General features: G+C 65.5%; 1 protein-coding gene across 1 annotated transcript in view; it reads right to left on the bottom strand.

The window, feature by feature from the left end:
* Positions 1 to 1,440: 1,440 nt before the first annotated feature.
* The window catches only part of NADSYN1 (NAD synthetase 1), a 36,745-nt gene continuing 24,900 nt past the window's right edge, over positions 1,441 to 13,285 (bottom strand). Inside the window, exons 17-21 of the mRNA XM_042905257.1 lie at positions 7,108 to 7,239; positions 6,577 to 6,646; positions 3,409 to 3,537; positions 2,765 to 2,941; positions 1,441 to 1,638 (exon numbers count right to left, since the gene is read on the bottom strand). Of these exons, the coding sequence (XP_042761191.1) occupies positions 1,588 to 1,638; positions 2,765 to 2,941; positions 3,409 to 3,537; positions 6,577 to 6,646; positions 7,108 to 7,239 (559 nt within the window). The 3' untranslated portion in view covers positions 1,441 to 1,587. The remainder of the gene's footprint in view (positions 1,639 to 2,764; positions 2,942 to 3,408; positions 3,538 to 6,576; positions 6,647 to 7,107; positions 7,240 to 13,285) is intronic.

Here is a 13,285-nt window from a genome sequence, read left to right as displayed (position 1 = left end):
TCAAGAGGGTGATGCTGTGATGTGAGGGTCCCTGCCTCAGCTGCTGACCCCACGCTCACATCTCCTGGGTCCCATCTGTCCCCACCCCCACGGGCCAAAAGCGCCCGCTCACCAGCTGTGCCGGAAACTAGCCCCGGGTGAGGGCGACACCCACCGGTGCACGGAGGCCACGTCGGTGCCAAGAACAGCGTTACCGGCGGGTGTTTGTTTCTGGATCCTCCCAGGTGGGGGGAGGACCGAGCTCTCCCCGGAGACGAAACTGCCTCTCTGCTTTAGGAGAGTCACCTTAATGGTGTCTCGTTATCACCAGGCGCCAATCTCTCCCGGTTCTGGGGCCAGGGTGCTGGTTGGCGCGAGGGGCTCTCCGCTCACGAGCCGATCACCTGCCGGAGGCCCCGCCTGCTAACGCCATCGCCTTGGGGGCTAGGACTTCAACATATGGATTTAAGGGGACTCAGACACTCAGAGCGGGGTTTGGGTCTCCAAGGCCAAGGCTTCTGGGGAATACCGATCAGATCACGAGCAGTAAACGGCTTTGCCTCGCTGTGTGAAAGGTCGTCTGTATGTTGGCTTACGTCACGAGATAAAGGGCCTCTGGGGGGTGGGGAGGAGTGGCTGTTTTGCTCCTCGGTCTGCAGGGGTCCTGGATTCCAGGCATGGACACCATCTCACGGTGGCGGCCTTGGGAAAGGGGAGAAATGTGTCACACCCCCTACTGGGGCCCACACCTTCAGTGCAGCCTGAGTAATATTTAGCGGCCTCGCTGTCACTGTGGGAAGGTGAGGGGAAGGCCCACCCACAGGCTTCGTGGGCCCAGAGCCCGTGGCAGCAGCCCAGGAAAGGTCCCCTTAGAAGGAGGTGAGGACACAGCCATCGGAGCCCAGGAGGGGGAGGTACGGGAGGGGTGTGTGCTGTTTGGGAGTCTCCATTCATTCTTCCTGCTTCTGTAACACCTCCTGGTCCTCTGGTGGGGGGGACCCTGGTGCTTTAACTAACTGGTTCAGGGATGGGCACCTGACCCAACCGAGCAAATTTCCTGCTGGAATCAAACATGGGAGCTTGTGAGGCTGGGGCCAAAGCACCCTGATGTGCGGCATGAAGGAAGCCCGCGGAGGCAGAGAGGAGCCGAGCGGGGCAGCGGGGAGGAGAGAACCAAGTTCTAAGGACACGTGCACACCCTGGATCCAGCCAGACCTGAAGCCGCCCCAAGCCCTGCACTGCTCTGCACGTTAACCGAAAAATTCCTTTCCTTGCTAACGAGTTTCTTTTCCCGGGTAAGGCTTTGGGCAGGGGCAGACCAGCACAGACCCCAAGCTGCCTCTGCCCCCTCCCGGGTGGTGTGGGGCCCCTCCCAGCCGGGCTTCGCTCGGCACCAGGGAGGCTGTGGAACTGAGGGGGGCCCAGGACAGGACCCTCACCCCACAAGGTAACGGACTCAGGTCCCAGAAATCACACGCTCTTTATTTGAGTCTTTTTTAAGGAACCAGAGCAAGATCCCGCCCCCTCGAGCCGTGGAGGGAGACGCTGGCACACCGCTCTGGGTGCACCGTCACCGGCGAGGTGGAAGACTCGGGGGGGGGGGGGGCGTCAGTCCACGCCATCCAGGTCCTGACAGCCTCTGCTCTCGAGCCGCAGCACCTAGATGGAGAAGCCACGCGCACGTCCACGGCTGGACGCTAACAACCACGCTGTGGAACACGCCGGTTCACACCCAGCTAGGGGGGCCGTCGCGGGACTGGACGAGCAGCTGCGAGGCAGTCCCCACGGTGTGCAAAGACGTGGGAAGGGTGCAGAGCACGTGCACTGGGCAAGTCTGGCAGGACGCGCCTCAGCGCATCGCGGGGGTCCCTGCCAGACGAGGACACCATGGAGAATTGCATCTGCCCACACGCGTCCTCGGAGGGGTCTACGTTGGCCCGTTACTTGGCTGCACGGCCTCCAAACCCCATTCCTGATCTGGGGGACCCCACCACTGAGTGCCCCCGGGGGAGCCAAGCCCCGCCTCCCCCAATTCCTTGTCTGGAGGCTGGGCTGTCCCGGGCAGGATGCCGGCAGCGTCCCTGCACTCTGCCCGCTAGATGCCAGTGGCACAGAACCCACCCCAGGCACGACAAGCAGAAATGTCTGCAGCCAAGGCCCGCTGTCCCTGGGGTGACCCCTCGCCCGCGGCCCGTACGTGCAGTGTGACCCAGGGTCCACCCTCCAGATACGTCATCTGCAGGGGCGCCTGCCTCGGCCACCCGGTACACAGCGTGTCCTCCCAGCCCGCCGCGTTCTCTGGCTCAACACCGTATCATCACCACATCGTGTTCTGTGCGTCCGAGGGCTCCCTGTTGGCCGCCTGCCCCTCCCTCGGGCCATTACTACCTGTGCCCGAAGTGCCCTTGGCCCTGCTCCCGTGCTTGGCCTTGGAGAGGAGAAGGCGGGAAGGGCCCACGCTTGCTTTTACACTTGGTTTTACTAATCCTTCCTCGCTCCATCAATTAACCAGAGACAGAAAGGAAGGGCAGAGTGGTTTCAGAAGGCGTGAAACCATCTGGACCCTTGAGTCGTCCGCGAGGGGCGGCGACTGGCCCCAGGTGCCCACGGCTACTCACGCGAGGGACGCAGCACCAGGCACAGCGCCCGCCGACCCGAAACGTACCTGCGCTTTGCGGACGCCAGGGCCGCAAAAAGCGCGGCCGCGAACGTAAAGCGGCAGCGAGCCGGCGTTCCCCCCCCGCAGCTGTGGCTCGCGGAGAAGCCCCTTCGTCGCCCGACGCACCTGGGCCTCTATGCACCGGAACTGCCAGGGCCAGCTGGTGTTGTAGAGAAACGGCCGCAGGTCGAACCTGTTGTCGTCGGGGCTGTAGCTTTCCGCGTGGTACGCGGGCGTGAGCGTGGTCATTTTGTGCCTGTTCGTGGAGTACTTGCAGAAAAACCACCTCACCTTGTCAGCCACCTGGTAGGCAAGGAACACGCGGACCCTCGAGCTCGCAAGGCTGCGAAGGCCCGGGGCCCTCAGCCGCGTCACGCCGCAAGGCGCAAGCTGATGGCTCCACGGGACCCCCCCCCCCACCCCGCCCCTGGGGGCAGTGGACGAGCACGGGTGGCTGAGCTGTAACGTGTCGGCTCCCGACTCCAGCGCCCCCGGACGCGGGGTCAGGAGACCCCGGCAGGGGCCCGGGAAGATACACCGCACGAGGCTTCCAGGCGGTTCCGTGGGAACCACCGCATGAGCCCTGACGGGCCTGACCGCGGGCGGGACAGCGGGCAGGGGTGTCGGGCCCTGATCAGGGTAAGAGAAAACTGGGGGTTGCCAGAGGGCTACCCCTGGAGGCCACGCTGCGCTGACTCACTCCCGCCAAACGGTCCCTGCGCGGGGACCGTCCTGCCGGCTTCGCTCCGTGGGACGTGCCCACGGTGTACCTGCCGCGGGGAACACACGTCTTTCCACAGGCTGACGAGCTTGCAGAACATGCCATAGGGCCCGGTCTTGGCGACCTTCCGGAGTCTGCCGTAGACGGACAGGTCCGCGTACGTCATGCCCATGTCTTCCTGCGGAGGAAGGGGAGAGCACCGCTGGGCCCGCGGCACCGGACGCCCGGGGGGAGGGACGTGGCCCCAAAGGCCAGGGGCGGACGCGGGGGCTCGCTCCCCCTCACCGCCAGCGACACAGCGGGCCTTCGGAAGAAAAGATCCAGACCGGGTTTTGGGGGCTGGGAGGGACAGGAGAGCGGCCCCGGCTGGAGACCTGTGCGCGTTCTAGGCCCCGGGGGCGGCACACTGGGTGTGTATTTGGGGAAATAGGTCTGTGTGGATGCAGCTAAGCGAAGGAGGCCGAGGCGAGATGGCCCCGGACATGGGGTTGGAACAACGCTCGCGGAGGAGAAGCTGTGTGAGGATGAAGGCGGAGGCTGGGGCGACGTGACACGACCCGGGAAGCCCCGGAAGCGGGACCGAGAGGCCGGACCGTCCCCCAGAGCCTCGGGGGGAGCACGGCTCTGCCGACACCGACGTGGTGCCTCTGTGTAAGCCGTCCGCCCGCGGCATGTGGTTACGGCGGCCCTGGGGGGTGAGGCCGACCCCCCCCAGGCCCCAGGGCGCCCCACGAGAGCCAGCCCCACACCGAGGCTCACACAAGCCAGCACTTCTCAGGTCCCCTGACGCTGGCATTTCGTGGCACAGAGGGACAGCCTCCCCTCCGACCGGGGCCTGCAGGACCCAGGACCAGGCCCTCCCTCCTGCTCCCCACTGCCCACCCTGGCCTTCCCTCGGGCCTCAGCTCCGACGTCACCTCCTTGGGGAAGCCTGTCCTGACCCCTTCCGAGGGACACCGCCACCATCGGGTCACCGGGGTCGACGGCAGCACTGGGACCACCGGGGGCCATCATGGTTACTTCCCGCTTGTCTGTCCCAGGGACTCACACAAATGGCCACGTCCCGCCGGTTCACCACCAAGTCCCAGTGCTTAGCGGGTCTTTGCTGTGGACTTCTTTTACCTCTCTTTGGCGGGACATGAATATTTGCCGGCAATGACATTTTAATTCCTTAAATTCAACCGTGATCATTGGCGACTTTAATTCCTCACTTTCCATAACGTACAAAACTAGACAAAGAAACCACCAGGGAGATGATAACTTGAACGCTGGAAACCAACTAGACCTAAAAGACATCTCCGGAACATTCCGCCCAACAACCACAGAGCACACGTTCTCCTCGAGGCACATGGAACGTTCTCCAGGACAGACCAAACGCCAGGCCGGAAAACTGGCCTCGATGAATTTTAAAACACTGAATCGCCCAAAGTATGCTCTCCAACCGGAAAGGAAGAGAATTGCACATTCGGTGACAGAAAGAAACTTTGGAAACTCACAAATAGGCGGGAATTAAACCACACACTCTGGAGTAAACAGGGGGCGAGAGAAGAAATCATGAGGAAAACTAGGAAATACTTGGGGATGAAAGAAAACGATGTGGCTGGACTTACACAACACAGAAGGGCAGCAGTGAGGGAGGAGTTTATGGTCGTAAACACCTGCATTCAGAAGGAAAACGATCTCGGGGCGCCTGGGGGCTCAGTTGGTTAAGTGTCCCACTCGATCTCGGCTCAGGTCATGATCTCACGGTTTGTGGGATCGAGCCCCACACCGGTCGGACTCTGTGTTGACAGCTCGGAGCCTGCCTGGGATTCTCTCTCTCCCCCCCCTCTGCTCCTCCCCTGCTCTCTCTCTCAAAATAAACATTTTTAAAGAAAGAAAGAAAGAAAGAGAGAGAGAGAGAGAGAAGGATCTCAAATCAGTGACCTAACCTTCCGCCTTCTGACAACACGCGGGAGGAGGCACACGCCAAGCCTCGAGCACGCGGACAGAGGGGACGTACGGACTGGAGGGGAGACCAGTGAGACTGAGACAGAAAGGCAGTGCGGAAAGTCATTCCCGTACACTGGCAATGAGCCACCCAATGATCAAATTAGGAAAACAATTCCATTTACGATAGAATGAGGAAAATAAAATACCTGGAAATAAATTTTTTAATGTTTGTTTTTGAGAGAGACAGAGCGTGAGCGGGGGAGGGGCAGAGAGAGAGGGAGACACAGAATCGGAAGCAGGCTCCAGGCTCCGAGCCGTCAGCACAGAGCCCGACGCGGGGCTCGAACCCACGGACCGCGAGATCGTGACCTGAGCCGAAGTCGGACGCTGAACCGACTGGGCCCCCAGGCCCACTTACGCTTACACTCTGAGAACAACAAAATGTCGCTGACGGACACGGACGCCCTGGGCAAACAGGACACCCCCGTTCGAGCCTCAGAAGGCCTAATGTGGTCACGGAGCCAACGGCCACCAAAGGCAGCTACGGATTCAACACAACTGCCACAGAAGCCAAGCCGCGGGCGTGGCAGAAAATGACTCCAAGTTCATACAGAAACTCAAAGGGCCCAGAAGAGCCAGAATCACGCCGAAAAAGAGGAGCGGCGTCGGGGGACTCACGCTTCCCCGTGTCACAGCTCACTGCAACGCCGGGTGGCACCGGGACAGGGACGGGCGCTCACGGCACAACGGAGCCCGGAAGCACCTCTCCACGCCACGGGCACCGGACAGTCGGTGGGAGAGACGTCCGTCCGTCCGCACGCACGAGGCTGCAGCCGGGTCCCCTCCGCACCACACGCGGCGAAGTCTGCCGGGTCGCAGACTTGAATACGAGAGCTGAAACCACAAACTCTCGGAAGAAGAGGCAAAGTCGATCTTCGTGACGAAGGAGCCGGCAGCGACAGGAGGAAGAGCGCGGCCCCGACCAGCCCCGACGGCTCGCGGGCCGGCCCGGACAGAGGGGTCCGGAGTGCTTCTTTCGAGGTGGCGCCCCCGCCACCCGCAAGGGACCTGCCCCTCTCACCCCCCGTCCCAGGTGTCGGCCTCAAGGAGCCCGAGTGAAACGAACGTCAAAGGACCGGCAGCGGGCGCGGGGCTCCCCGGCCAGGAGCCTGGAGATGGGAGAGGGGTCCCCGTGGCACAAAGGAAGCAGCAGAGGCACCCGGGAGACTCGAGGAAGCGGGGACACGGGGAGGGAGCGTGGTGACCGAGCCACCACTGCCACTACCTCGTCCGTCTGGGACACCCGTCCGTCGGCCAGGGGCTCCAGCTCTGCGGTGGCCGGTGCTGCCAGGATGCTGCGGCCAAGACATACAGACGTCAGGCCCGACGGCCGCCTGGGCACCCGTGAGCCCCGTGGGAAAACCCCGCACCGCCGTCCCCGGTGCTGGGCTTGCCCGGGGAGAGGGCTGTGGATGCCGGGGGGCTCCACGCCCCGGGGCGGGGGCGGACGGCGGGAGCCCCCACACGGGGCGGCTCTGCTGAGCGCCCTGCACGTGGGGACGGGTCATGCTTTCTTGTGGGGCTGGCCTGGGCGCCGCAGGGTGCCCGGGAGCATCTAGCCGCCGGGATCCCCAGAATGGTCTCCAGACGCCGCCCCACGGCCAGGGGGTCTGGGGGAGCCCCCGCCCGAAGGCGCCGGCCTGGCCGCGGGACCCCAGGTGCCCGCTGAGGGCAGGGCTGTTGTGGTCAGGCAGCAGGGAGGCGTGGGAGGGGGCTGTGCCGGGCGCGGAGGGCCCGTCTGCAGGGTGGCACTCACCCCTGCAGGGCGGGGAGCTGGAAGTGCTCGAGGCAGAAGTGGACGAAGGCCCTGAGGTCCGTCTTGCTGATGCCGCCTATGGGGTTGATGTCCGCGCTGGAGCAGTCGTACTTGGTCAGGTAGCCGAGGAGGCTGCGGGGACAGAGCACACGGCGTCCGCGCGGCTGAGCCGAGGCGCTGCGCGTCCCGCCTGGGGTCCGGTCCTGGGCAAACACGCCCGGAGCCAGAGCTCGGCGGGCTGGAGGGTCTCGGAGGAGGGTGGCCTGCTGCAGCGGTCGGTCCACAAAGGGCGGAGGCGGCAGGCGACCGGGGGAGGCACTCGAGCCGCCCGGGAAGGCGTCGGCGCCAGGAGACCGATTCGGGAATGGCCAGCATCCAGCCGGGAGCGGCGCGTCTGGAGGGCGGGGCCGGGGCCGGCGGGACGTGGGACCGAGGGGTGAGGTCCTTAGGAGGGAGGGCCCCCTCCACACCTGTCAGCACCCCTCCCAGATACCCCTGCGGCGGGCGGAAGACGGCCCCCAGTCACCCCGTCCTATACCCAGAACCCGAGAACGTGTGACCTGTGGGCAAAAAGGACTTCGCACAATGGAGTTGAGGCCCCTGAGGCGAGACTGTGCTGGTGTTTTCGAGAGAGGGCGAGCGAGCGAGTGCATGTGAGGAGGGAGGAGCCGAGAGAGAGAGAGAGAGACAGGGACAGAGGGATCCCAACTGGGCCCCGCTCTGTGCCATCACAGGGCCTGACGCGGGGCTCGATCCCACAAAGCGGGAGACCCTGATCTGAGCTGAGATCCAGGGTCGGATGCTTAACCGAAGGGGCCCCCCGGCGCCCCTCGCGGGGAGGTTTTGACCTGGATTACCAGGTGGGCCCTGAACGAAGTCACGGACGTGCTGAGTGGTGTAGGAGGGAGGCAGGGGCCAGAGTCAGGGGGGCCGCGAGCAGAGGGGGAAAGACGCAGGGAGGCTGCCCGCTGGCTTTGCGGGGGGTGGGGGGGGCAGCCAAGCAGCTGGGCGCCTCCAGGAGCTGGAGACAGCAGGGAACGGATTCTCCCGCCAGCCTCCAGGGGGAACCAGCCCTCCCCACAACCCGAGGCCTGTTCTGGACGCTGTCATCGAGAGTCCGCTGTCACGGCGGCCGCGGGACACCCTCCCTCCACCGTGTTCTCTCGCCTGCCCTCTGGACGGTGGCAGGTTTCCGCTGGCTCCCCAGGCCCACCCCCCCCCCCCCCCAAGGCCATTCCTCACCCTGCCCCTCGCACCTGAACCTCCTGGTGGTGGCCTCTGAGGGTCCCGCCCCTGCCGGTGTCGCCAGGCACACACGTCAATGCTCCCAAGCACATGCTCAACACCGGCACAAGGACAGCCTCCCCCCCCCATCCGTCCTCCCCCTAGTCCTGTCTGTCCTCCCCCTGGTCCTGCTGTCTTCCCCCTGGTCCTGTCTGTCCTCCCCCTGGTCCTGCCAGCCTCCCCCTGGTCCTGCCGTCCTCCCCCTGGTCCTGCCGTCTTCCCCCTGTCCGTCCTCCCCCTGGTCCTGCCGGCCTCCCCCTGGTCCTGCCGTCTTCCCCCTGGTCCTGTCCATCCTCCCCCTGGTCCTGCCCGTCCTCCCCCTGGTCCTGCCGGCCTCCCCCTGGTCCTGTCCATCCTCCCCCTGGTCCTGCCATCCTCCCCCTGGTCCTGCCGTCCTCCCCCTGGTCCTGCCCGGCCTCCCCCTGGTCCTGCCGGCTTCCCCCTGGTCCTGCCCGTCCTCCCTCTGGTCCTGCCGGCCTCCCCCTGGTCCTGCCCGTCCTCCCCCTGGTCCTGCCATCCTCCCCCTGGTCCTGCCGGCCTCCCCCTGGTCCTGCCCGTCCTCCCCCTGGTCCTGCCATCCTCCCCCTGGTCCTGTCCGTCCTCCCCCTGGTCCTGCCCGTCCTCCCCCTGGTCCTGCCATCCTCCCCCTGGTCCTGTCCGTCCTCCCCCTGGTCCTGCCGGCCTCCCTCTGGTCCTGTCCGTCCTCCCCCTGGTCCTGCCGTCCTCCCCCTGGTCCTGCCGGCCTCCCCCTGGTCCTGCCCGTCCTCCCCCTGGTCCTGCCCGTCCTCCCCCTGGTCCTGCCATCCTCCCCCTGGTCCTGCCATCCTCCCCCTGGTCCTGTCCGTCCTCCCCCTGGTCCTGCCCGTCCTCCCCCTGGTCCTGCCATCCTCCCCCTAGTCCTGTCCGTCCTCCCCCTGGTCCTGCCGGCCTCCCTCTGGTCCTGTCCGTCCTCCCCCTGGTCCTGCCGGCCTCCCCCTGGTCCTGCCCGTCCTCCCCCTGGTCCTGCCGGCCTCCCCCTGGTCCTGCCGTCCTCCCCCTGGTCCTGCCGTCCTCCCGCTGGTCCTGCCCGTCCTCCCTCTGGTCCTGCCGGCCTCCCCCTGGTCCTGCCCGTCCTCCCCCTGGTCCTGCCATCCTCCCCCTGGTCCTGTCCGTCCTCCCCCTGGTCCTGCCCATCCTCCCCCTGGTCCTGCCATCCTCCCCCTGGTCCTGTCTGTCCTCCCCCTGGTCCTGCCCGTCCTCCCCCTGTCCGTCCTCCCCAGTCCCAGGAGCACTTGGCCCTTCCAGCTTCCACCCACACAAGTGACCTTCTCCTGCTGTTCAGCTTCTCCTGACTCCTACCAAGGAGCGAGGCCTCGGGTGTGAGGCCCCCAGGGCACCAGAGAGGGACCGTTAAGTCCCTGGTGCTGCCCTGGGCGGGGCTCCCTTCCCCGCACCCCAGGGGTCCCTCTTACTGTGTGCCTCCCCCACTGCCTCGGGAGCTGTCAGCAGCTCAGAGTCGGGGAGGGTCCGGAGGTGCGGTGCCCGGGGCGGCCAGGAGACCCACCCAGCAAGGCTCCGGCCTCGTCTCTCTCTTGGCATCGAAGTCCAGAAGGGAGGAGGGCACCCTGGGGGCGGGAGGGCCACGTTTACGCGTTAAACACGAGACAGGCTTCCGCCTGAGCTCCAGCCTGAGCGCGCACACCGGTTGAGCTCAAGTGACAACTTTTCTGGGGAAGTCACTGCCGCGGACCGAACGTCCGTGTGCCCCCAGATCCACATGCCGAAGCCCCAACCCCCGCGTGACAGGCTCTGGAGACGCGTCTTCAGCAGATCACGAAGGTTAACCGAGGACCCCAGGGCAGCCCAGGGCTGATGCCTCCAGGGCCGGGACAGCCAGGCCCCCGGCACTTTCGTCAACTCCAGCAGCCGACCCCTTCTGCTCCCATGAGCGTAAGCAAAGCCCAAAGTCCCCCACCTTCCCGCCCTCTCTTGGCCCACGTCCCCGTGCCCCGCAAACCGAAACCCTCGGGGCCACGTCCACTGCCCGCCGCTCCCTCTCGAGCCTTCACTGCCAGGTTCCGGCCCGGGTCCCTCCTGAAGCCGCCCCGGCCCTGCAGCCGGCCCCCGGGCCCCCCACGCCTGGTCAACAACCCCATCAGCCCCTGAATGGCCTCTCTGCCTGGCTCTGGGTGCCCCTTCCTCTCCCGCCAGCTGGCTCCTCCTCTTGGGTGGGACCCCCTGATCTGCAGCCCCCTCGCATCGGAACCTGGGGGACCCCGGACCCACTCCTCCTCTGTCAACATTCAGTCCCACGGTGGCGCAGCTGGTCTTGTAGCTTTGATGGCATTTCGCCATCTGTACACTCCCCGGGGCAGGGGTGTGCTTCACCCCTGGGTTTCTCCAGAATCCCGTGTAACTGTCCAGCACACACCTCCACACGGCTGTCCACAAAGCCGCATTCCCGACGCTGGGCCTCGACCTCCCCACCCGGTTCTGCACCTGGACATCTGAGCACACACACGCCCATCCCTTCGGCTGCTGGGTCGGCCTGGGCACCGCACCTGACCCGGTCCACCAGCAAAGCCCGTCGGTTCTCCCCCTGATGGCAAGACAACCAGGGGCCAAGCCCGCTCGCCGTCCCCCAGCCCCACCCCGCCAGGCCGCCCTGCCAGGCGTGACCTGCATGGGTGGGAGGAAGCGGACCGCGGACCCGCTGCACCGGTTGAAAAACCCTGCAGGGTCGTCCCACCTCGTTTAGGGAAAGGAAAAGTCCCTACAACCTGCGTGCCCCCCAGCGCACTCCCCGACTAGACCCCACGCAGAGACCGGCCACGGGGGAACGGGGACCAGCCGCCTCACCTCCCGCAGCAGAAGGAGGTTTGCAGTCACACGGCTTCCCGCCAGCCTACTCTGGCCGTGGCAGGTGGTGGCGAGACCCCCACCCGGGGAAGCGGGGACCTACAGACGCGGGGGAGGGGCCCGGGCACGCCCCCTTGTGGAGCCTTCTGGACTCACCGGCCCCTCCAGGACGGGCCGCCCTCTCTGACCGCCTCTGGCGGCTCCTCCAGCCCTCCTCCGCGCTCATCACTGACCTCTGACCTGCCCCTGGCCATTCACGGCCCCGACCCGGCCCCAGCCTCCTGCTGTCGGTGACGGCGCCCCCAGACCTCAGAGCCTCCTGTCCGTCAGGCTCTGCGCAGACGCGCGTGAGCACAGCCGTCTCGGAAAGGCCTGCTTGTGGGGCGGGTGCTCGGCCGGCACCAGGGATCTGGGGTGCTCCCGCCATTCCCTACTGGAAACCGTGGCCGCGGTTTCCAAATTCCTGGTTCAAACACCGCTTTATGCTGAGCACTGCCCTCCTTCCGGGAGCCGAGGCTTGGTCCGCGCCAGGCACGGGGTGGCCGTGTGACCGGCCCCCAGGGCCAACGCTGGGCGCGGGGTCTCTGACAAGCTTCGCTGGCGGTGGGTGCTGCCCACGTGCCGTCACGCGTGTTGCCGGGGGTCGGTGGGGGGGGGGTCCACTGGGAGAGGATTCTGGAAGCCTGGGCCTGGTTTCCTCCATCCTCCGGCTGCAGTCGACCGCAGCCCCGGGTCCGCCCGATGCGGAGTCCCGTCTGCCAGCGGATCGCGGGACAGGGACGGCAGCCGGCTCCCGCCGCCTCCGCCTCCCCTTGGCGCTTCTCGGCTCCCCTGCCCCCCTCTCCCTGCCGGGCTCGCCTGGCTCCCTGCCCCACACACGTGCGTGCGCAGCAGCACGACCCCGCCTCAGGGCGTCCCCGGTGCCGGGCCGCCCGCCTCGTCCCCGACCCGTCCCGCTCGTCACCAGCTCCCCTCAAACACCCAACGCCTGCTGTGCGTCGTCGCTCAGCCGGTGACTCCGCTTCCTGCTTCACTGAGGACGGTCACGGCCCCGACCCCACGCCACCCAGGCCCGCGTCTGCGCCGTGCACTCTGCTGGACACACCCGCTGGGCTCCCGATAAAGCCGACCTCTCGCTTCGCCACCTGCTCTCACCTCCTCGGGACACGGGGACAGCTCTCCAGCCGCGTCCCCCCTCCTGCGTCAGCAACACTGTTCCTCCCTGCCACACCTCTCTCGTCAGCTCTTGAGGAAACACCTTCCTTCTCGCCCCACTGGTCTTGCCAGCTACCACCCTGCCCCTCCCCTCTCCTGTGGTGCACACTTCTGGAAAGAACTGACTCCTGGTCCCTCATCCACTGCCCACTCTCCTCCAACCTGCCCCAGCTGGGATCCCGGCACCTCCTTCAGACAAGACAGGGCTTTTAAGAGAGACAACGACCACCCTCTGTCCCGGGGGGCTCTCACCACAGGACATTTGCACACACCGTTATCCGGGCCGCATCTCCTCTCCTGGCTCCTGAGGCCTTTGGAAGCCAACTTCTCAGACAGGCCTTCCCTGGCCACCCCAGTAACAACCTCAACTCCCAAACTCTCCCTCTGCCTGCCCTGGTTTTTCTCTGTAGACTTTCCCCACTCTACACACACGATTAAGTGTTGTTATCACCCGTCTCCTTCCACTAGAGTAAAACCACAGTTACTTTTCTGTTGTGTTCACAGCACCAAGAATGCCCAACACGTGGCGGACGTTCAACATCCCTTGAGGAACAGGCACACCGCAATGCAACAGACCCGAAGTTAGCTTAGAAGCAGTTAAGACACAGAATCAGAAACCACTTTGAAAAAGAACCAGCGTGACAGAGGGGACAGACCTGACGCTCTACCCCGGGATGCAGGCAACGGGGAGATCGTAGACGGGGACGCTGCATGGGACAGTCGGCCCCACAAGTACAAGAAACACACACAATGGAAGAAACACCGTTGGAAATAAAATACGAGAAAAGTTCCTGCAGCTGTAGACAGACTTCCAAATACCTCCCGGAAAGGGTCTGGCAGC

Source organism: Panthera leo, chromosome D1 (assembly GCF_018350215.1).
Source record: "Panthera leo isolate Ple1 chromosome D1, P.leo_Ple1_pat1.1, whole genome shotgun sequence".
NCBI lineage: Eukaryota > Metazoa > Chordata > Mammalia > Carnivora > Felidae > Panthera > Panthera leo.
The sequence above is the reverse complement of the archived record's forward strand: the minus strand, read 5'-3'. Positions and strand labels throughout refer to the sequence as shown.